Consider the following 25,664-nt stretch of genomic DNA (forward strand, 5'->3'; position numbering starts at 1 on the left):
GATCTAGTGCCTGGCATGGCACCGATTTCCATGGCACTGTATCGTTTTGGCCCAGCTGAGTTGAGTGAGTTGAAGATTCAACTCCAAGAGTTACAGATTCAACTCCAAGAGTTACTAGATAAGGGTTTTATCCGTCCTAGTACTTCGCATTGGAGAGCACCAGCTCTCTTTGCTAAAAAGAAAAATGGGGCTTTGAAACTTTGCATTGATTATCGAAAATTGAACTGGGTTACGGTTAAGAACAAATACCCTATGCCTTGTATAGACGATCTGTTTGATCAGTTGAAAGGATCCCGCTGCTTCTCTAAGATAGACTTGAGATCGAGTTACCATCAGTTGAGGGTCAGGGAGGAGGATATCTCGAAGACGGCATTCCGTACGCGGTATGGCCATTATGAGTTTCTGGTGATGCCTTTTGGGCTTACCAATGCACCGACTGTGTTTATGGACTTGGTGAACTGGATCTTCCGGGAGTTCTTAGATCGTTTTGTGATCATTTTCGTGGACGACATTCTGATTTATTCACCTTCTAAGGAGGAGCACAAGGAACACTTGTGAGTGGTGCTCGAGTTGCTTAGAGCCCATAAGCTGTATGCTAAGTTTGGGAAGTGTGAGTTCTAGCTAAGAGAAGTTAAATTCTTAGGCTATGTGGTGTCCGAAGAAAGGGTGACTGTAGATTCATCCAAGATAGAGGCAGTGCAAGATTGGGCACAACCTAAGAATGTCTTCGAGATCCGTAGTTTCTTGGGATTGGCCGGGTATTACTGTCGGTTTTTGAAGGATTTCTCTAAGCTAGTTTCGCCTTTGACTAGATTGACGAGGAAATGGGTCAAATTTGTATGGAGTGAGACTTGTGAAAAGTCGTTCCAAGAGCTTAAAGTTAGACTTACCACTACTTAAGTCTTGATTATTCTGAAGAGGGGTTTGGGTTATGCAGTGTATTGTGACGCCTCACGAGAGGGTTTGGGTTGTGCGTTGATGCAAGAGGGGAAAGTAGTAGCCTATGGCTCACGACAGTTAAAGGCACAAGACAGAAATTACCCTACTCACGACCTAGAGTTAGCGACTATGATATTTGCCTTGAAAATTTGGAGGCACTATTTGTATGGAGAGAGGTTTAAATTATTTTCGGATCATAAGAGTCTGAAGTATTTGTTTACATAGAAAGACTTGAATTTGAGGCAGAGAAGGTGGATAGAGTTCATAGAAGATTATGACTTCGAGCTGTATTATCATCCAGGGAAGGTCAATGTTGTGGCCGATGCCCTTCGTAGGAAGTCCATTAGTGATGTAGCTTATATTGCTATCTGGGAATGGGAGATGTTGGGTGCTCTTGGGGAGTTTGACTTGCACCTGAGCGAGTCTGTTGAATCTGTAGCCTTGTTTTTTGTAGTTGCACAACCTACAGTTATGAATCGAGTGTTAGAAGCGCAGAAGGGTGACTTCGAGGTAGAATCCCTCCAGGAGAAGATCTCTAGTGGAAAGGTAGAGAAGGGTTTGACTGTGTATCCCGACCTGAGGGTGAGGTACCGAGACTGCTTGTTTGTGCCGGAGTCTTGCTGAGAGGAAGTACTCCGAGAGTTTCACCATTCACGCCTTGCAGGGCATCCGGGAGGCACAAAGATGTATCATGATTTGAGTCGCCAGTTTTGGTGGAGAGGTATGAAGAAGGATGTGGCAGTGTTCGTATCAAAGTGCCTTATTTGTCGGCAAGTGAAGACCGAGTATCAGAGGCCAGCGGGTTTGTTGCAACCCTTGCCTATAGCCGAGTGGAAATGGAAGCACATCACGATGGATTTTTTCGTGGGTCTTTCGAAGACTCAACGGGGTAGTGATGCCATTTGGGTGGTAGTGGATCGGTTGACTAAGTCGGCGCACTTTTTTCCTATGCGCGTAAGAGATTCGGTAGATTACCTTGTTGACTTGTATATTCGGGACATAGTGAGATTACACCGGGTCCCAGTGTCAATTGTCTTAGATAGAGATCCGCGTTTCACTGCTAGGTTGTGGCAGAGCTTGTAGAGTGCCTTGGGCACTAGGTTGACCTTTAGCACGACTTACCATCCTCAGACTGACGGGCAGTCCGAGCGCACTATTCAGATCCTTGAGGATATGCTACGAGGCTGTGTCCTTGAATTTAAGGGGTCGTGGGAGAAACACCTACCCTTAGTGGAGTTTGCCTACTATACCAGCTTCCAATCGAGTATTGGTATGGCACCGTTTGAGGCCTTGTATGGCCGACCGTGTAGATCTCCAGTGTGTTGGACCGAGGTGGGTGATGCACCTTTGTTGGGCCTAGAGTTGGTGCGAAAAACGACGGAGAAAGTAGCACTTATCTGTAAGAGGTTGGTTACGGCCTAGAGTCGCCAAAAGAGTTATGCCGACCATAGGAGCAGACCTTTGTCATTTGAGGTGGGTGATCATGTCTTTATGAAAATATCACCTAGACGGGGTTTGATGAGGTTTGGGAAGAGTGGGAAGTTGTCCCCTCAGTTTATTGGCCCTTTTGAAATCCTTGAGCGGATTGGGGAGGTTGCATACCGTTTGGCGTTGCCGCCGCAACTTTTCGGAGTGCATGACGTATTTCATGTTGGTATGCTTCGAAAATATGAGCCGGATCCATCGTATGTATTGGATTGGACCGACTTAGAGGTAGATGTGGATGCTTCGTATGAAGAGAGACCCGTGAGGGTCTTGGATAGACGGGACCAAGTCTTGCGAGGCAAGACGATTCCCTTGGTCAAGGTATTGTGGAAACATCACGGAGTTGAGGAAGCGACTTGGGAACGTGAAATAGAGGTTCGAGAGAAATATCAGGATCTGTTTATTAATATTTGAGAATATGTTGGAAATCTTGTTTTGTTGATGAACTCTAAGAACATTGAATATGTTTGGGTTGTAAAACATTGTATATGTTATGGACATCTTGGAAACACGAATTATTTGTAAACATTGCACATGTTTGGGAATATGGAATATAACATATATTATATTACCTTGGGAGCATTGTATATGCCATGTACACTTCTTGAAAATTTGAATTTTGATTAAACATTGTTAATGTTTTGGAAATTGTGAATTTCATTTCAAATTGGGGCTCGTGTATCGAGTCGGTGAAAATGAATGACCGGAGGATGGGTCATGGTGTTGGGTTTGTAAGACTAACATGGTTGGGAATAACCAAACGTTGATTTTGAGCTTAATTTGTAATTTCAGGGACGAAATTCTTTAAGGGAGGGAGGTTATAGCGATCCAAGTTTCTAACTCGACCTTTATGGTGTTTCAGACTCGGGTTTCGTGGTTGAATGTTATTGTCTATAGCTTGTTTCCATCATTTAATTCCTTTTATTTGAGTTTTGGGATGCATTGGGCGAGTTTGGAACAGGTGGGCTGCTAGTTGGTCTAGAACCTTGCCCAGAATTTTGGTCTTCCTCCCGAACGGGTCTTTTTGCGCTCGAGTAGGGTTTGCAATCTTTCAGTATTTGGTGCGTCTGCAAAAATACTACAGAAGTGCTTTTCACGCTCGAGCGGAGTTTCTTACGCTCGAGCGGCCTTACTTGCGCTCGAGCGACTATCTAAAGTCCGTAAAATACTGGACGAGTGTATTCTACGCTCGAGCGGGTAGTGCCTTTTTGTTGTGTCTTGGCGCTCGAGCGGCATTTTTTGCACTCGAGCGAGTCGAATTTATGTGTCTGACGCTCGAGCGTCAAACTCTCTGCTCGAGCGGACTGTACGTATATCAGATCGCGAAAGTGACATCTTAAATCACTTTTTCTGTCATTTCTCTCTCTAAAATACACTCTCTCTCTACATTTTGGTCTTGATCTAGTGATTTCCAACCCTTGTGTTTTCATTAAAAAGTTGGAGCTTCTCAAGATCTTCCATTTGATCCGAGTAAAATCAAGTTTGCGCGTCGTTGAGGTTTTTCCGCTTCTCCTTTGAGCTTCGACACTTGAGGTAGGGATAATCTACTCATTTTTATGAGTTTTAACATAAATATTGGTCATTTTGTATAAATGGTTGGTTTGGGTAAAGTTAGGGTTTAAGTTTGGAAATGTGAAAGAAGGGTTTACTTGTTTGGGCTCCATATGTGTATGTAAGACCTTGAAAATGGGGTTAATGGTGTACAATTGTTGAAATGGTGAGATTTGGCCTTGGGTGCACTATTTGAGAAAATGGGGAAAAATGCCCTAATTGAATTATATATATTAATTGTGTAAATGACGAAATAATTATGGAAATATGAAATTGGTTTGAGAATCTTGAAATTGGAGGAAATTGTGATTAAATGGTGTAGTTGGATTGAGGAATCACTCATCTATGGAAAATGTGATATTTTATTTGTTAAGAAATTTATTTATCTGTTTAGATATATCTGTTTGGGGCTATCGGTGGAGGATAGCCATGATTGTTGTAGAACTGCATGTTGATTAGGTAAATTGAAACTAATCAATTGGAATATGTCATTGAATATGATGGTTGGATATTAACATTGTGTATGTGATTGAATTGGTTATTGTATATGACGACGTGTTTAAATACATTGTATATGTATCTTGTCTGGGAGGAGATAGGGAATGAACTCCATGGATAATTAAGTTGGCCAGAGTGTCTAGGGTGGTGCCGGTTCCCTCGGATGTAGTTCCGTAAAATGGCAAGATATGGAATTGTATGAATGATGTTTATGATTGAAGTGTTGATAAATGAGTTGTACTCTCATTCTGAATCGTTTATATGATAATGAATTATGTCAATGACTTGACTTGAGTAATAACCGGAAGTGAATTGAATTGTGGGTATCAACGTTGATTGGTTATGGAAAAGGTTTAAGATGGTTCATAAGTGTTAAACATTTATTGAATGCTAATGTTTTAATTAATTCTCATATATTGTTTAGCATATCTCTACTGGGCATTGGCTCACCCTACTTGGGACATCATTTTTCAGGTACAGGTGATATGACGCCCCCAAGATCTTAGCTTGGAAGGTTTAGGAATTGAAGGCTCCATGTTTTGTTATTTTGTTTTGTTGATTAAATGTAAATTCAAGCCGAGGGCTTTATATGTAAAGAGTTAAAACTCTTCTTTTGTTGTGACCAAGTGGTAAATTGGAAAGCTATAAGCCCGTAGGGCATTTACTTTGTTGATAACATGTAATCTTTTTGTAAAGAAGGCTCTGATGAATGAAAATGTATTCTTATCCCTATGTTCATGAAACTTGTTAATGAATGATTTATGTCTTAAATTCAGGGCGTTACATATTTTGATCATGATATTGAAAGCTTTGAGGTATGTATATGTAAAGAATTTTAGATTTTGTTTTTGGTTACGAAATTGTTTTTAATGAACATAGGTGCTAGTTTGTTATTTTATACAGTGATAATTTTATCACTGAGTATTTTGGGGGTGTTGTTGGATTAACTTTTTCAATAGTGATAAATTTATCAGTGAGTATGAGAATAGGAGATGAAAAAGTTGCATAATTTAATGGTAAGATTCAAATCGAGTTACCATGCCTAATAAGTGTAAGCTTTATTCATTGTTCATGCTGTTGGTCTTTGGTAGTGTTAACTGTTAAAGTTATCAGTGTTGGTTTTTGGATGTGTTTGAGTTGGTTGATAATTTTATCACTGTAATAGATTTTGTTTTAGGGTGTCTGAGTTGGTTGTTTGCTGAAATATAATTGTTGTTTGTTGCAAGATTTATTGTGATGGAGAATTGTTTGTTTCTTATGTGCAAGTTTAGAGGTGTGACATTGGTTATCAAGTATAATGATGGATTTAATTTCAAGGATTTTGTATATAAATTGTGTGCAAAGTGGAGTGAGTTACTTGGTAGTTCTTTGAATATATCGTATTAAATTCTTGGACATTCTTGTTGTGGTCTACAAAGTGAAGAGGATTTGGAGGTTATGGTTGGACTCGCACTTTCTTGTGATATTCATTGTATCGATGTTTTTGTTAAGTGTTGTTCTTTGGGTGAAGGTTATATGATTTGTGATGGTGAAGCTAGTAGTAATAGTAGTAGTGTTGTTTGTGAAACTGATTTTTTGCCTTCATTTTATTCAAATCGATGAAAATCTTTGCTCTCCGATGGGTGGGTTAATTGAATGAAAAGTGGGGGACAAAGGTTTGATCAAGGAGTTGTTGAATTTCGAGATACGTTGTCAAAGTATTCTATTCATTCGGATTTTGATTTTGATTTTATTAAGAATGATAAGGATCGTGTCACTGTTCATTGTAAGAGAAGTGCTGATTTGGGATGTTTATGGAGCGTGCATGCTAGAGTGAAAAATTATAGTAAAGCTTTTGTTATTAAACAATTTAATGATGTTCATACTTGTGGATCTTCTTTTCGTACAATTAAACATGCTAGGATGACTTCGAGAATGATTGGTGGGCTAATTTCAAGTGATAGTCATAATTAGGCTTTGACATCGGTTAGTGAGGTGGTTTGTGATTTCAAGGACTATTATGGAACAGAAGTTTCTTATCGGCGAGCTTGGATGGGTGTTGAAAAAGCAAGGGGTATTGTTTTTGGTAACTATTCATCATCATTTGACGATCTTTGTTGGTATGTTATGCTGCTAATGATTGTAATCCGGGGAGTGTTTTTTATATGGAATTTGATGTTGATAGTAAAGGAAGACATTTCAAATGCTTGTTTTTCGCTTTTGAGGCATGTATTTATGGTTTCAAGTATTGTCGGCCTGTGTTGATACTTGATAAAAGTTTCTTGAAAAGAAGACACAAAGGTTGTTTATTGGTTGCCACGACAAAAGATGGTAACCAAGGTATATTCTGTGTCTATTTGTTATTGTTATTAAAACAGTTATAATTATATCATTTTTGTTACTGGAGAGTGTTGATTATTGAGTATGGTCAATCTATTAGTGATAAACTTATGCTGTATACTTTTGTTAAACTTTTATATTTATTTAGTGATAAATTTATTATTCATTGATTCTATATGGTGTATGCTGCTATTGAATTTTTGTAGTTGTACAGTGATAAATTTATCTATGACTGGTGCTATATGTTATATACTTTGCGTTTTGATTTTCTTTTTGTAATTTTTTTTATTTGTTATTGATAACGTGTATATATTTTGTTTGTAGGTTTATATCTGTTATGTTTTGCCATTGTTGATAGTGAAAGTTATGACAGTTGGCATTGGTTCTTGTCAAAGTTATTAGTTATTTTGACTCCGAGGAGGGATATTACGTTTGTTACTGATCGGCATGGAGGTTTACTGAAAGCTTTAGCTGAGGTCTTTCCGTTTTCTTCTCATTCTTTTTGTCTAATGCATTTGAAGACAAACTTGAAGACTTATTTGTCAGTGAAGAGTTGTGAATCTAAAGAGTATTTGCTTACTCTTTTTAGTTGATGTGCATATGCTCCTACTATTAAGTTGCTTAATGAGCTATTTGAAGAATTTAAGGGTCATTGTGGTCGTAGTGTTGAAAAGTTTCTTGAGGATTTGCCTAATGAGTGTTGGTGTAACGCTTATTTTCAAGGCAAGAGGTATGGTGAAATGTGCACAAATGTTGCGGAATCTTTTAATTCATGGATTAGGGATGAACGCCATTTCTTTTCAACTAGTCTTGTTGATGTTTTATGGGTGAAACTAATGGAGCAATTTTCAAGAAGGAGAGAAGTTGGGAATAAGTGGAATCGTATTGTTTGTCCTTTTGCAGAGAAAAATTTGGAAGAAACTTTTAATGATACAAAAACATGGATAATTAAGAAATGTAACGACGACATTTATGAAATCCAATTGGATCATTCAGTTATGGCTGATATTGGGAAACATTCTTGTTCTTGTCGATTGTGGGAAATTGATTCTTTTCCTTGCAAACATAGTTTTTGTGCTATAAAGAGGAGTGAGAAGGATCTGAATTGTTTTCTTGATGATTACTATCGTGTTAGTAGTTATTGTGATTCTTATTCACATTCTATCTATCTAGTTCCTAGTATGTGGAAGCCAAATGTAGTTGTTGATGATGACGTTGTTTTACCTCCTCTTTGTAAGAGACCAGTTGGACGTCCAAGAACAGAGAGAATACCTTCTAAGGGCGAAATCAAGAGAATTAGGTGTAGTAGTTGTAGAAAGATAGGAACTCATAATCGGAAGACATGTAAAGAAGCTTTGCTTTAGTTGTATTGATTTTAATTGAATTACTTTGTTGAGAGTTGAGAGGTGTTACTTGCATTGAATGATTGAGTATTTTTGGAAAGATGTATCATTTTGGTACTTGCATTGAATAATTGAGGAATTTGTTAAACATAAATTATATTTTTTGCTGATATTTTTACAAGATTAAGTTTCACAGATTTATATTATTTGATTTGGGTTAAATGTAGTTGTTGTTTTTTATGTTTTATACAGTGATAAATTTATCACTGGTTGGTTTGGACAAGTTGGTGGATTATTTTTTTGTAAGAATGATAAATTTACCATTGATTATATGGGAAGAGTTGACGATTTATTATATTTATGGCAGTGGTTGATAAATTTATCACTGTCATATCCAAGCAAATGCTCTTTTTTACAGTGATAAATTTATCATTGGCTTAAACTCAACAAAAATCAATTGATGTCACTAGTTATACATGTTTTTAGTTTTTTTGTGCCTTGATTAATTCAAACAAGAATACAGCCTTGCTTGTTAGATAATGCATTCCTCTTCACAATGACATATGCTAGACCTCTTTCCAGTTTCTTTCTCTTCACACTATACCTTATTTACTCTTGGGTTGATTGCTGATAAAAGGAGAAGAAAGAAAACGAATATATATATATATATATATATATGTATACATATATCCTTTTTTAGTCTTTTGTTGTTTTTGAGTGATTTTATCTAGTGGATGTCTTTTATGAGATTCCAAATGACAATAGATTTGAGATTCAAAGTTTGAATATGGTTTTTCCCATAAGTCTTTTAGCATTCAAAGGAATAGATCTTTGTCTATTACTTACTTATAGGAAGCAATTTTTGTCTGGAGTTATCTAATTTTCCCAAGAAAAATTTCCACAATACAAAGCTATAGTTCAATCTCTAGAATACATAATTGCATATCTGCTATGTTAACTGCTTTGCAAAGCAAAACATTTTAGATCAACTACCATGTTTATCTGGTTTACCAACAAGTTCTCAGTCTGCATACTGTTTTGTGGTCACTCAAAAGCAAGCTTTGGATGTTTGAGTTGTTTAACTGAAGTATCAAATGGTTTTGATTATTCAGAAATCACCAAGGATGACATGTTCTTACATTCATTCTCAAATTTGGAAATATCTACAAATTGTAACAGTATTTTAATTTCCAATTTGGACAATGTAATAGTGTTTGTGTTTTAATTTTCAATTTAGGTAAATTTTTTATTATTTTTTATAGTGTTTTGTATACTTGAATTGGGGAAAAAGAATGAGAGAGAGGGAGAGAGAGAGAAAGAGATAGTTGTTGGTTTTTTTGTTTGAACAGTGGTAAATTTATCAGTGTTCATAGTGATAAACTTGTTGAAACAGTGATAATTTATCAGTGTAAACAAAACACTATAAAAAAATAAATTTATCAGTATAGTGACTCCAAACCTGTTATTAACCTTTAAATTCAACACAAATAATCATATTAGAATCAATATTTTGAATGAAATTTGCATAACAAGACTGATATCAAAAGCCAGATCTGGTAACAATATGGCTAAAAAAGACTGAATGTTTCATTGAAGCAAATTTGACATTGTAACAACCAAGCACTGTCCATAACTTTGATATTGTAACAACCAAGCACTGTCCATAACTTTGACATTGTAACAACTAAGCATTGTAATATTCATTGGAGCAAAGTAAGAACCAAAATCATCAAAATACAGGTAACACTGTAACAACCAAACAAGCAAAATGTATGAAGTATTGACATTCTAACAACCAAATGAATCAATGTTTCCTTTTGTTTTCTTTTCTTCCAGATCTGTTGATTATTGCGGAGGCAAGTCATCAATGTTTTCATCAACTATTTGTTGTTGAGCAGCTTGTTGGTCAGTTAAGAAGACAGTTAACATATCGGCTCTCAATTGATTGCATTCTTCCTTGGAAAAAAGTAGGCATTATGTTGTTTTTTGAAACATATTGCCTCATTCCATAATCAAGCCTGCAAAAACATTTTGAAAACAAAATATTATAATTTGGTTTCGTTGTTTTTTTTTTTTTTTTTTTTTTTTTTTTTTTTTTGTAACAGTGTTTTGTTATTGATAAACTTATGACGTGTCTTCTTGTTGTGGGCTGTTGATGACGCTCTCTATCTCCTGTTGAAATTTATCAGGGTTGATGAGAGTTGGCTTCTCATTCTTTATGTACTTGTCAATAATCTCTCTCGACAACATATACATTTGTATAATTGTTCTATTAGAAAGTCAGTTTAAACAATTAATGAGAAGCCATGGATTTAAAGAATGGTAAATATATTACAGTATCAATTTTTGATGTATAATTGAGCATGGATCAGGATAGTGAAAACATTTTTACCACTTCATTTGTGGCATTGAAGTGTGGATCTTTAGGCATTGCTCCCTTTGGTCTCATGGAATTGTAGAATTTCCATGAACCTTCTTCAATGTCAAGGACAAGTATTGTCCAATGAAAATTTTGGTGGATTGGGAAAAGAATGTATCTTGCTTTCATGGTTTCAGGCATCAATTTGTTCAACATTCTCTTTTTTGCTTCCTCATCTTTTGTTGTCAACAAGTGCTAACAAATATAAAAAAAAAAATAATGTTAATTTAACTTTAAACTTTTTCAAATTAAATAGGTAGCGAATATGAAACTTTTTGTCACTGTGATCAAAATTTTATCAATCCATATCAAAATTTATCACTACATTACAAAATTCATCTATACTACATATAAAGGGAACACATATATTGGTGTCTTGAGGCCTTTTTTTCTCCTCCATGCCAAATAGATCTTTATATCCCCTAATATATCTATACTATTCTTCTCTTTCATTCTGTAAATATTCATAGATGATCTGTAATAGGCTATATATCCATGCTGCTTATTTCAAGTACACTCATGTGAATGTGTACATCTACTAATATATATATATATATATATATCATGATTATCTCAATTCCATAGTTATAATGGAAGATGTCCATTATTTAATAAATTACATCAAACAAGAGCTCTATGAGGCTTCACCACTAACAAAATGAAAGTGAACTATGTCTTGCAACATCATAGCATATAATCCAGCTATTTCAATTTCAACACAGCTCAATATTTGTTGAAGTTCTCAATATCATATGCAGTAGTTTTGAAAACCCAAAAAAGTGCCCAGAATTTGTAATCAAAGACTAGGATTTACTCATACTGTGGCGCCATAATAACAAAGTCAAAATATATAACAGTGATTACAAAATTTGAGTCAGAAGGTCTGGTTTGGTTTGCTTGATTTTTTGCTTCACATGTCAAGATTTGAATTAGGAAACAGGGCCAATTGAAGAGGGAAGGTAGTGTCATATGTTTGAAACTAGTTACTCAGTTAAGCAAACAAAGGTTATACACTGATAAAAAGCAAAACAAGTGTTGTTCCTCAGTTAAGTAAACTAGTTACTTACATGGCAACTTGAAATGTATATGAATGATGTTGTTCCTTGTTTTTGTGCAAGCAAGTGTTCTGCATATGTGTCTATTACCGGTGTTGAAAACAAAAAACAAAACAAGGAATTAATATAAATCAAACACTAAAATGTTATTTTAATGAGTTACAAATTCAACTTACAATGCTTGCCAAATCTTGACCCTTCAATATTTTGTCAATGTCATTTAAGTAGACATAGGTTGCATTGTTAGCTCCTTGTCACACTGGCTGATCCCTGAAAAAAGGGTTATTAGTGTTGGAATAATAAATTTATTAATATTTGTAACGCCTCGAAAATTGGGCAAGGTATATGTATTTATACAACAAACACACCTGATAGACAAATAGATATATATAGCTAACTATTCCATACATCCATTTCCATTTAATCCCAAATGCCAAATACATATTGTTCACATCTTAATGCCCCAGTTCTAATCCCAAGCATGCATTTTACAACAAGTATGAAATGGAAGCCAAACAGATAATAAGTTCCCTACAAGCTTACAAATTTATCCAAGAATATTCTTGGTTACACAAAATGGAGTTTCAGCTCAACGCAAATACAGCCCTGGGCTTACATTCAACAAATTACAATAAAACAAAAATGGAGCCTCAGCTCCGAGTCCTCCCAAGTTAGTGTCTTGGCGGAGACATATCACCTATACCTGAAATGGTTTCCCTTATAGGGTGAGCCACAACCCAGTTGAGATATACTACACAACATATGGACCATGACGAGACTAAAGAGGAGTATGCTCATGCCATGCTCATGATAAAACAGTTTATCTCTCTCTTTTTATAAAGCATGCAATGCTGAGATGCAACAATAGATATAAAACCATTTCCATTTTAAACCATATCTGTTACATGAATACAGGCTCTCTGAATCTCTAGGTGAGTGTCTGCAAGTAGGCCCTAATGCACTACCACTGTCATTTTTACCAGTAAACTGAAAGGCTCGACACCTAACCGCGCAGTTCCACACTCCCTACCCAGATTCACCAAGTATTCATCTTTTCGCAAATAGATACATTTTCAAACATTTCTCAAAAACAGATACATTTCCAATGAAATGAATGTAATGCAATGTCCAATGCAACAAATGAGGAATGTGATTCAATTTACCTAAGTCTCATGCATTTCTACAATAATCATGGCTATCCTTCATCGATAGCCCAAAACAGATATTTCTAAACAGATATTTAAACAATTAAATTTTAAAAATTATGATAAATACAATCTATTCCACATCTTATCAAATATGAACAACTACACTAGTTTTCATATCACAATCACGTCTGGTAACCTCTCAAGGTCCATTTCTAACCGTGTCGATTTTATTCCAACATATACATTAAGCAAAATAATATTGTTAATGCCCAAGAAAACATCATTTTCTTGCCAAACTCATTCTCTAAGCATTATTCAACTATGACATCCTATTTTGAACAAAAGCTCCAAAAGTAAAACGTAATTCTTTTGTTTTCTTTAAAAATGCTCTTTTGGTCGCAAAACGGTAAAAATTTCGAAACCGATCGAATCGAAGTCCATTTTTGTTTAAAGTTAAAAATACCTCTTTCATAACCTTAAAAACATATTCCAAGTGTGCACTTTTGCAATTTGGGAATCAACTCTTTATTTTTCTCAAAATTTCCCTTTTAAGCAAATAAATCACAAATTTTTCAAAAATTTTAATTAAATTATATACAACTCTAAGCTCCATATAATCAAGTAAAAGTACATAAAGAAGTGAAGGAAAAATCCCTACCTTGAGCCAAGAAGCTTTCAAATTTTTCGGCAACAGAAATTAAATTTTTTTTGGAGCCAAACGACACCTTTTCCGCCCTCTATGTTTTGATCCAAAGCACTAGGGGTCAAAAATGACTTACACTAGATCAAATCCAAGAAAAACCAACTTTGAACCTCTTTTCTCTTGTTTCCTCGGGGCAAGAACTCCAAGAATTCCCAAAAGTTGAACAAAATATCTATTTGGTTACTATTTATAGATATATTTTTTTTCTTTTTGTTTTAACTAAACAAATATCTAACCATATATGTATATACACACACCTATATATATATATATCAATTAAAAATATATTTCAACATCTTTAATGACAAGAGTAAATATAATATTTTCTCACCACAAAATATATTTCGTTTAATGGTACACACCATAAATATTCACAACTCTTTTATGGTAGTCAAATAATAATAATAAAACCACAACACTATTACATGGTTACTAACAGGTCACAATTCAATCAATTGGGTCCAAAATGAATGGAGTTTAATAATTTAAAATAAATCCCGAACTGATTTATCTCAAATTATCGTCCGAACACCCAAAACTCAATTTTAAATTCTGCTATAAATTAAACTGAACACCAATCATTCCGTGAATTTTCATAAAATAAATACTCATTATTAAATTCTAAAATTTTTATCCAATGTGCTAGACTCATATGGGAACAACATATAAAAATTGCATAATTTTCTAAGGTCAGAAACTATTTTTAAAAAATACAAAACCAAACTGTTTTCGCACAGAATTTACACGGCAATCAAATTCGAAAATTTGCTCAATTAAGTTATGCACTGGCTATTTAAAAAAAAAAATGGGCCATTACAATATTTTTGGAATATTTGATATTTATAAATTCAATATGAGTTAATGATAAACAGTCGGCAAAAGTGAACTACAGGAGTCAAGAGAGAAGATTGTTACTTTTTCTTTGTATTCGCCCAATGTACAATGAGATTTTGCCTTATTTTTTTGGTAGGATGTTGAAAATTTCATTTAAAGTTTTCAATTTCTTCATTGCAGGCTGTTCTTGTGTGTGTTGTTTTTCTGAGTACTTGTTTGCCTCAGCCAAGGATGCAATTCTCTCATGAAGTATCTTGATTTCATCTTTCCTTTGCATTTGATTTTTTGTAGTTTTCTGCTGATCTTGCATTTCTTTGTTCAGCTTCCTGAGTTGCTGCTGCAGGTTATCATTTGTAGCTTGAAGGATGTCATTTTCCATTTGTAACCTTTCCATTTTGAGCATATCGTCTTCTATCTTCTGAAAAACAAGTACTTCTACCAGATTTTCATCCACTTCAGGCTGATTGTCAACTTCGTTTCCTTTACTCTTTTGTGATTCAAAGGATACTGTTTTTTTTTCTTTTCAGGGCATATTTTGTGTGGAATTGGTTCTCATGTTTCATGTTTGGATTTGTCTTCAATCAATGTTTGTTCTTCTTTTTTAGAATTTTCAGTCTAATTTTGTTGCTGAAAATCAGCATCTTCATCTTCGCCTTCATCTTCATCTTCATCTTTATCCTTAATTTCTCCTAGCAGCATTCGGTATATTTTTTTCTCTTCATCTGTGTGTTTCAAATTGTTCTCCCACATAGATGAAAATTAAAAATGAATGATATGATACAAATTTCAGAGATAAATTTTTCATAGAAAATTTTATCACTCAATTAGGAAAATTAAACAAATCTATGATTGTTATAGCAAATTTTATCACTAAACTAGGCATAGTAAGCAAATCCGTCATTGTATAGCAAATTTTATCACTGAACTAGCAAAAGTAAGCAAATAAAGTAAATATAAGACAAAATGTCTAATTCAATTCATTTTTACGGATAAATTTATCAATACGGAAACCTAATCAATTCTAGTCGAATATAAAGTAACACAAATAAAGTAAATATGAAACAAAACTCATGCACAGTAGACAAATAGAAAAACATTCACTGCATAAAAGAACTTATCACTCAATTAGGTATCCTAAGGGAAATTTGTCACTCAATTAGGCAAATTAAATAAATTTATCAGTGTGAACAAAAATTTATCACTGCATAAGAAAATCTATCATTCGTTTAAACAAATCAAATGTTGGCATTGCATACTACAATATCTTTTAAATCTTGCAAGGATGAACTTGCCAATTGTTGTCCCAAATGTGTGATGTTCCATTTTGCAAATCTTGGGATTGCATTATTGGCATTGGGTTTGATGGTGCTTGTGTGTTCGCTTATCCAATACTGTTGAAGACAAAAAAATTATTATAAACAAGTATTTAGTAAATGTAAATATTATAGTTCATAAGTTATAAGTGAGGTATTTACTTACCAATACGACCATCACACATTCAGACACTTTATCAATTTGGTTTATGTTTTTTTCTATTGATTTTGTGAGCTATTGCTTTGCTGCGTCACACTAATCACAAGACTTCATTTTGTCAATATCCTCAAGATATTTCATGAACCCCCAACCAATTGTAGTGCTAGTACCAAGATATAACAAAAGCAAGCAAATCAAGAGACACACAAGCCTCACAACATCTTTTCTATCTTCTTTCTTGTTGCTTCTCAAAAGTTTGGTTATCAACTTTTGGATTGAAGCACTTGTCATTCTACTCTCTCTTATTTTCCTTCTTTTCACCAAATCTATGTCATTTTTTCTTCCATATACAACATTCATCTTCTTTTGTCCACATGCAATCCCAAAATTAACTTAAAGTCATTTCTTTTCAACTTCAGCTTCTTCCCACCAATTTCAAATGTAGTTCCATTGATTTGGTATGTTTGCAAGATTTTTACAACTACATCATCATATTTCATTGAATCTGCTTTTTGCACCTTCTTCTTTGACAAAATGTCAACTAGAAGGAAGAAGGGAGTCTTTTTTCAATATTTAGAAATGCTCATTTTCAAGTTTCGTTGCATTGAAGAATCTGATGAGGGATAGCATGTTTGAGTGGTACACATACTTTGCTTCATGGTCATGAATTTGATCATTTCTTGTTTTTCTTCCCTCTATTTTCTTCTTGCTTTTTGGTTTGTGCTGCTTTGGTTCTTGTTTGTTTTGTTGGGGTTTGGTTCTTGTTTCTGCTTGTTTCTGTTGTTGGTGTTTGGTTATTCTTTCTTTTTGTTCTCCTTGTTTTTCAGCTTCATTTGCAGGTTCATCCTTCTACTGTCTCTGTCTTTTCTTCCTTTGTTGTTGTTTGCTTGTTGTTTCTGTTGTTGCTATTTTCTTTTTGTTATGTTATTGTCTTTCTTTTCTTGTTTTTGTCTTTTTGCAGTTAAAGATCTTCTTTCTGCATAGATAATCTCATAAGAGAGCTCACAACATCTATATGAAAGAAGGATATCAATGAAGTAGGCAACCCACGAAAAATTTATGGATATACGACAAAATTTATCATTTAATTAAGCAAAGAAAGGTTATACACTGATAAAGCTTTAATATATTCATAATTCCTCTGTATTCATTTTGTTAGCTAGCAAACTAAATAATTCAATCAATCAAAGAAGAATTATGACAAAAATTATTACGTAATTAAGCAAACAAAGCTTATACAGTGAAGAGTTCTAATAATGACCAGCAAAACAGACCACTCAATTGGGTTAGGTTAGATGCATGTGGCAACAATTGAGAAGGAATTCACTGCACCAATTCACGTGTGACATCTATATAAGTAGCTATGGTGTTTTACCTTTAATGCATTGTTGGTGTTTCCTTATTCTTTCTTTTGCTTCTCCTTGTTTTTCAGCTTCATTTGCAGGTTCATGCTTCTATTGTCTCTGTCTTTTGTTCCTTTGTTGCTATTTGCTTGTTGTTTCTGTTCTTGCGGTTTCCTTTTTGTTATCTTGTTACTTTTTTGTCTCGTTGTTGTCTTCTTTTTCTTCTTTTTGTCTTTTTACAGTAAAAGATCTTGTTTCTGGCCTAGATAATCTCTTATGAGAACTTGTAACATCTATATGAAAGAGGTATATCAATGAATCAGGCAAACCATGCAAAATTTATGGATACACGACAAAATTTATCATTTAATTAAACAAAGAAACACTGATAAAACTTGAATATATTCATAATCCTTTGGATTCATTTTGTTAGCTAGCAAACAAAATAATTCAAACAATCAAATAACAATAAGAAGAATTATGAAAATTAAGCAAATTTATCACTGCATAGAAAAACTTATCAATGTATGACAAACTTTATTAACTAATTAAGCAAACCAAGCTTATACAGTGAAGAGTTCTAATAATGACTAGTAGAACTGAATGAAAGAAGAGTGGTTTCGAAGTAGTTCATTGTAATTCAGTTAGTTCAAGAGTCTATATGCTTCTTTCTTGAATAATGGGATCAAGAATTCAGGTATGTTTGCTGGTTATTTCCGTCCAAATTTTACTTGTAGCAGCACAGAATAATCTGGACTGTAAGTTCAGTTCTTGTGTCCACGTTTTTAGGTTATTGATGTCACTAGTTATACATGTTCTTAGTTTTTTTGTCCGGAGACATTCAAGGGTTGTCTGAATTACAGATTTTGTAGGTCTTCTATTTCACTATCCCTATTATCTCATAAATAGATCCAATTCCAATTAACTTTGCGGAGAATCATTCAATTAGTGTTATTCATTCGGGACTACTGTACTTATTTGGTTATTCAAATTTCAAAAACCGTCATTCTTGATGGAGTTTATAGCTTAAATATGCTTGGCTGTATGAGACGCTAATGGGGAATTTGCCCCTCGCCCTTTATCATTGAACAGTGCTCCTTGTAGGCTCTATCTAATACATGTTGAGCAGTGGACTACATTGATAAATTTATCACTATAAATTTCTTCATAAATTTATCAATGGGTAGTAAGTCTCAAAAGTAGGACCTATTAGTAATTTCCCCAATATTCAATCAAAGCAACCTCAACAAACAGGCAAAAATGGACAATTTATGCTATAATTTACTCAATCTCTCTCTTTCTCTTTCATTTTTCATTTTGGTTATATTTTGTAAGCCAAAAAGGGTACCGATGATTAGGAATAAAAAATCCCAGTTCTGGTATTGCCTCTGGACCGATTTGAATTTGCCAGAAACTTACTTTGAGATCAAATTTGGCGATAAAAAAGAAAAAGAAGAAAAATAGACCGAGGAAAATTCTTCCCCAAAAGAGATTAAATTTGTTTAAGTTGGTGAGTCTATTGACTATTGTGCCAATCATCTTCTGCCTACATCAAAATTTTGCAAATGTATCCCTACATAGAAATAGAGATGAATGTGTAAGTGATAAACTTATCAGTTGGTTTGGTATGTGAACCAAACTTATCAATTGGTTTGATAAACTTATCAATTGTATATTTATTTATGTATCTATTGTTACTATTATCTATACTATCTATACTATTATATTATGTGAGCCCCTATATTGGTTTGTTGAAGCTTTTGCCATGTGGCATTTACATAATTTAAAAAAAAAAAATACTCAAATTTTACTTGATGTCAGTTACTCTCTCACTCTTATGGGAACAAACAGTTACAGAACCACACCATATAGTATGGTTTAATTATCAAATCTATAAATTGGTTTGAGTTCTACAACAAAAAAAAAGGTTTATCAGGGGAGATGCCTTGATTTGATGCACTTCTACTATAAGGTAAAAGTATTGCAAGGCTTCTATTTGTAGGCTACATCAACAGCATGATTTGTATATTTAAGTTTGATAAAGATCATTGAGTTATTTTTTTCTATTTACAACTAAGTTACATGGACTCGGGTGCGGGTGTCGGATACGGGTATGTGTCTAGGTGTTAGATTCGCCTATTTGTGAAAATAAGGATACGGGGACTCGGCTAAAAAGTGTCCAAAAAGTAGATACGGATATGGGGACACGGCATATAAAATATTAGTAGAATTTTTATATTGTACTAACTAACTACATAATCTATGCATCATGATGATCAATAACCAGATTATTAAAGTCTAAAAAAATACATAGAAGAAAAAAAAAAGTAATTTATTATGAAATGAATGTAGGACCTAGGCACATACCTAATTGATTAGTGCTTCCAACCTCCCACAATTCACATGTTCTTTCACCATTTTAGCTGCATAATTATCACCATCAGTTTGTAGGCAATAAATAAAAAAGTCATTGTGTATAAAATATAAATTAAGCAAAAAAAGACAAGGAAAGGATATGGATGCTTACTTGATCAAGTTTAAAATGTGTATGACTTTGACCACACCTATAATATTCTATATCTTTATAATTGCAGCATAGCATGTTATAAATTCAAATTGTGAATGATGTCAAAGCTCCTTAGTAAAATCCTTAATCAAACTATTGATATTGAATCTTTGAAACTGACAAGGAAGATTGATCATCCAATGATATTCAGCTTCTAAGCTCTTCAATGCTTTAGCCTTAAACTTGTCAGCAACTATATCAACACATTGATTCACAACATAATTCCCACAAATATCTCTGATTGTGTCCCATAAATAAAACCTCCTCTGCATACAAAAATAAACATTTTGACAAAAAAAAAACTACCTTCAAGTTGATTGAGATGATCAAATTTAGATTTACAAAAATAATAAGTTTTGTATGTCAAGTCAACTATTCCAAGTTGACTAATCATCTCCACCACACCACAAAATGTCAAAAAAAATTAAAAAAAAAAAGAAAAAGATTATAGTCTTTTACATAAACATCAATATATGAAAATGCAAAAGATCAAATGAAGCTAGTCCAAAAGTTAAGCATCTAAGTCTTAACCATGACTAACATCATCAGGCTGAACATCCTCCATTGCATCATCAAAAGTCACAAGCTCCAACTCAGGTTCATTGATGGAAAGTTCTGCAAACTCAATTAGAGATCCATCAATGTCAAACCTATCTCCACCTACAATCATGCAAAAGTCAATACTAATCCAAAAAAAAAAAAAAAACAGTGTCTAAGTTTAATTAGTAGAAGAAACAAAACAAGATTCATCAATTAGAAAACTTACATAAATCCCAATACTTTGAAGGCCTTTCCTTGTACTCTTTTTTCCTTCTTGATAACATCCTTATGTTGCAATGCACAAAGACCAAATCTTCAGCTCTACTACTTGCCAACCTAGTTCTTTTGATGCTATGAATATGACCATAGGTGCTTCAATTTCTCTCACAGCATGATGAAGAAGCTGGTTGTGACAGCAACTTAAATGCTAACCCTTGCAACAATGGTGTTGAAGCACCATGATAAGCCCACCAAGAAATTGGCTCCTCATACATTCTTGCTTCAATAACATGTGACTGATTGAAATAGCCTGATCCGCTTGAAAGAGCACCATATTCAACATAAACATTTCGCAGATGAGTTGTATTTTTTTGAAACAGTCGCTCAAAACACTTGCTCCTATTAGTAGACATTTCTTTATCTTCATGCGGGGCCAATCGCCGAATACCATTACTCCCACCTTGAAGCCAAGACTCATGATAATACTTAGGGACCAAGGAATGAGCTATGCAATGTAGAGGTGTGTTGCTTTTGGTCCATCTAGCTTCTAAAATTTCATGAATTGTGTCAAAAAATTTGATTGTCCTGTGATATGATCTTTGTCTTCATGCTCAAATATAATTGCGTTCACATTTTCTATCATAGTGTCCCACATATCATATATACAATGTAACACAGGAGCATCAGTGTCTGCAGCCCTTGGCATGTCAACAATAGGCTCTGTAAAACTCAAAAGGCAATCCAAGTCATCCCACCAAACATCACTTACTATGAGTTGCTTCACCTCACGAGCTTTAGTATCCACTGGATTCTTTCCATCTCCTCTAGAAATCTTCCATCCTGCATCCATCACCATCTTCTCTAATGCTGGCTTTACTTCCTTCAAACGTTTAGCCATGACAATGTGTGATGCAAACCTTGTTTCTGCAACCCTTAGTAATTCCAAATTTGAGTAACTTTTGAAAATGACATTTGGCAAGCTATGATTCACTATGAAATTTCTTATATTATAAAGATCAGTGACCAAGTTGGCTATCCATTTACATGTAGAATGTTGAGATGAACTTTGGGAGGGGGGGGGGGGTTCACACATACTCTTTAATGCCAAATTCAGACTATGCACTACACATGGTGTCCAGAAAATGTGAGGATACTTATTTTCAATTGTCAACCCAGTAGCCTTAAAATTAGATCCATTATTTGTAACAATTTGAACAATATTCTCCTTCCCAATTTCTTCAATCACTGATAGAAATATGTTTGCAACATAATCTGCATCTTTTATATTTCCACTTGCATCAATTGCTTTCACAAACATTGCTCCACCAACCGATGCTGCCATTATGTTTATAAGCGACCTCTTCTGTCTATTTGACCATCCATCAGAACATATGGATACTCCTTTCTTTTTCCATGAGTCTTTTATGGGCTGAAGCTTTCTATTTACATGTGCCTTTTCTTGTGCAAGCAATGTTGTCCGCAACCTATCATATGTTGGGGGAGAATAACCAGATAGTTTGCTGTTTGCCAAGGTCTGTGAATATTTTCTAATATAAGGACACCTTGCTAAATTGAATGACAGAGCAGAGGCATAGAACATACGAGCAACTTGTTTATCAGCAATGTCTCTTTCTGCCACATTAAATGCAGCTGCCAAAGGTCTTGAAATTGAACCCTTTCTTTTTTTGTTTTGAAGCAAGTTTGATCCTCCAGGTAGAGATACATAATCTGTTTTTTTTTCTTGCATCTAATTGTTGTTGAGCTCTTTCTTTTTCTGCCACTTCATGCTCCTTTTTGAGTGTTTCAAAAACATCATCCTTTATAGCTTTGAAGGTTTCCACTCCACAGTTAGGAAACTTTAACAAATGAGCTTTGACTTTTGAATATGAACCTGTTACTTTCTTATTGCAATAGTTGCAGGACCAACATCTATTTCCACACCCACCTACTGGTATGCTAAGAACCTTAACATGATTCCACAATGGTTTATCATCAAACTCAATTCCTTGAGGTTTCGCTAGACGTAGTACTACAGATTTTCCTTTTCCCTTCTGCTTTTCCTTGCCAGTAGATTTTGAGGATGACATTATTTATACTTATAGGAGCATATGTATGTACAAAAAAAATAGAGTAACAAAGCCTTTATGATTATCATATGAAATTAATTTTTTTAGGATGGCATTAATTTTTTTGTGTTAAATTTTTTGTGAAATTAATTGAAAAATAAAAACAAATTTTCAAAAATTCAAACAAACAGAGCCTTTATGATTATTATATGAAAGTTATGTGAAATCAAAGTAACAATACTTCCTTGGTGTTATTAAACTTGAGGGGAAAGAAATAAGTAAGAGAAAGAATTAAAACATGTCTTTGCTTGATTTTTCTAATATACCTTTTAATTTTTGCAGGTAGTTGTAGAAGCTTTAAAATCCTTCTCTTTGAAATGGAATTTGCAGCTTTAACTCCTCTGAAATGGGAAGTAGAGGTGTAATAAAAGAAAGGAAGAAAAATGGTTCGGAAAGGTAGAGGTGTAATAAAAGAAAGGAAGAAAAACGGTTCACAAAGAGACCAAAAGCTTCAAAAACTTGTTTTAAAGAAGAAGGCAATAAGCTTCCAAAAGAAGATAGAGGAACTGGCGGCAAAGTATGGTGTGGAGATGACCATTTCACATCTTTTTTGTGTAAGTACACAAAGCTTGTTTGTAGCAGGTTAGAGCATTAAATAGAGATGACAATTTCTTATCATTGTTTGCCATGTTGATTTGTGAATTACTAAATTAATAGGGTAATGTTAGAAATATCAAATTTTTTACTAAATAAATGATTAAATATCTCACATAGGTGTGGGGTTCATATTTTGTGGACTCTACATTCATGTGAGACATTTGATTATTTTTTTGGTAGAAAATTTGAGACCTATAATATTTTCAAAATCAATAAGGTAATGCCTATCAAATTTTTTTTTTAAAAAAAATTATTAAAAATGAAAAAAAAATTATGATTAAAATGAAAATTACTTTTATAATTTTATAAATAAAAACAAATTTATTTATATGTTATACTTTATTTTCCTATTCAAATTTCTAAAAAATTATATTTCATAAATATAATTTTTTTGGTACTATTTTATTTTTTTAATATAATTTTTTTAGTATAAATATTGTTATACTATTATATTTTTATATTAAAAATTATTAAAATATTGAATTATTTTGATAGAAAGAATGGTGTAGTAAAAAAATGTGGAATAAATAAAATAAAAAAATCTTTCTTAGAAAAGATCATACCAATCAAGTAGAGTAAGTAAATTAAGTATGATAATAGAGGGTAAAATAGTAAATCCCCCTCGAATCCCAAGGGATTGTTTTTCTAATATCATCTCTCATGGAGGACTACTAATCCCATCCATGGAGACCTATCATAGTCCTAAGATATTATGAATTTTCTTTCCAATTTTGCAAACAAACACAATATTAGTGAATCCCACATCCATCATAATCCAATCTCATCTCCTACAACCAAAAACAAACAAATCCTATAGTCAGTAAGAGAGATTAGACTTCCAACTGACCATTTTGTAGACAATGAGAGAGATTAGACTTCCAATCTAATAGACTATGATATTCAAATAAATAGTTCAGGTAGTTAATTTGGCATGTTTCTGGAAAGTAGGCTACACATATGATTATTATGTTAGTGTGATTAACAAAAAGAGAATACATACAGATTGTTTTTAGAGTTAAGTTGAGTATGATTGTTAATGTGTGCATTGTTAGTGAGGATATTATCCAAAAGTTCTCTCATCTCTCAAAATAAACAAGCCCTCGTTAACAATAACTTGTGAGAGATATTAGACTTCAGAGAAGAGAGTAAAATTGGGCTAACTGCCACTGATCTGTTGCTGTTGATCTGTTGGGGTATCCTCTGCCTTGCTTTGTTGTTCTGTCCCTTAGTGGATTGATCTGTTAGCTGTGGGGATATGCTGAACTGTTAATATGCTGATCTAATGCCCCATCAGATAGGTTTTCTGATGAATTGTCTTCAAGGGGTGTGCTATGTTGATTTTTGTGGTCGTTTCGCTTCTATTTGCTTGCTTCTGTTTTGCTCCGTATGTTGCTTACTCACCAACATGAAGCTTGGAGTTTGTGCTAGCAGGTGATTTGGTGTCCATTTAGGTGCCAACCTAATTGGGATCTGGATGTTTCACTGTGATGTTTTTTGCACCCTCCTTTTTATTGATGTACGTTCTCATACTATGTATGTTTTTCCATCAATAAAGTTTCTTTTTTTGCTGATAAAAAAAAACATAAATGAGGACATAGATCGGTGTTAGTAACTAGTGTGAGAAATTAGACTTGTATGTGGAATTAACATAAAGGAGAACACAAATCGGTGTTAGTACCTAGTGTGAAAAAGTGCAATTAACATAAAGGAGGACACAAATCGGTATTAGTAACTAGTGTGAGAAATTAGACTTGTAAGTGTAATTAACATAAAAGAGGACAAAAATCGGTGCTAGTAACTACTAAGCGAGATTAACAACAAACTAACAAAAGTTTGTTTAACTAATCATTTTCTTCGTAATGGTTTTCATGGAACACAAATCTTTCTTTTTTGTTTTTAATTTTTTTTTGAAATGTATTTTCAATACATTTCGTAATTTTAATTTCAATACTTAACAATTTCTCTAGGTAATTTGAACAATATTTGGCATAGTAATTTTTTTTCCAAGCAAATCACATCTTCCTATTTAGCAAATAATTATAAAATAATAATTAATCTTCATCACATAGATAATTATATATTTTATAATTTATTCATTTTATATACTAATTATTTTGTAATTGTTTCCTTTGTAATGGGTTGCATATTTTTGTTAAGTAAAATCGATAGAAAAATAGGTAGTTTAGTTATTAAATCATGAAAATTTATATATATTTTAAATATTTTGTGTGTACCTACATTGATTTTAATGATTAAAAGATTATTTTTTTCGTCGATTTACTTAAACGGAAGTAGTCTAATGGTTTATATTGAAAATAAATCAAAAAAATATAGTTTAAATTGACAAAATTCAAAAGTGAGGATTTACTTTGTTGAAAGGCATAAATTATGGATTTATATGAAAATTGGGCCGAGCTGGGTAATGGGTCGTTATGGGCCACAGTACGAAGGGCTGAGTAAAAAGAGGCACAAAGTTACTCTGGTCCAAAGGAAGCTTAAAGTTACT

At 33.6% G+C, this 25,664-nt stretch overlaps 1 protein-coding gene across 1 annotated transcript; it reads right to left on the reverse strand.

Annotated features, from left to right (window-relative positions):
- Positions 1-20,982: 20,982 nt before the first annotated feature.
- On the reverse strand, positions 20,983-22,522 carry LOC145812834 (uncharacterized). The gene is made up of 2 exons (XM_082908060.1): positions 22,327-22,522; positions 20,983-22,067 (listed from the first exon to the last, which is right to left on the reverse strand). The coding sequence occupies exons 1-2, from the start codon at positions 22,520-22,522 to the stop codon at positions 20,983-20,985; spliced, it is 1,281 nt and encodes a 426-aa protein (XP_082764186.1).
- Between the last annotated feature and the right edge of the window lie 3,142 nt (positions 22,523-25,664).

Source organism: Camellia sinensis, chromosome 15 (assembly GCF_055761805.1).
Source record: "Camellia sinensis isolate YWXY chromosome 15, ASM5576180v1, whole genome shotgun sequence".
Lineage (NCBI taxonomy): Eukaryota > Viridiplantae > Streptophyta > Magnoliopsida > Ericales > Theaceae > Camellia > Camellia sinensis.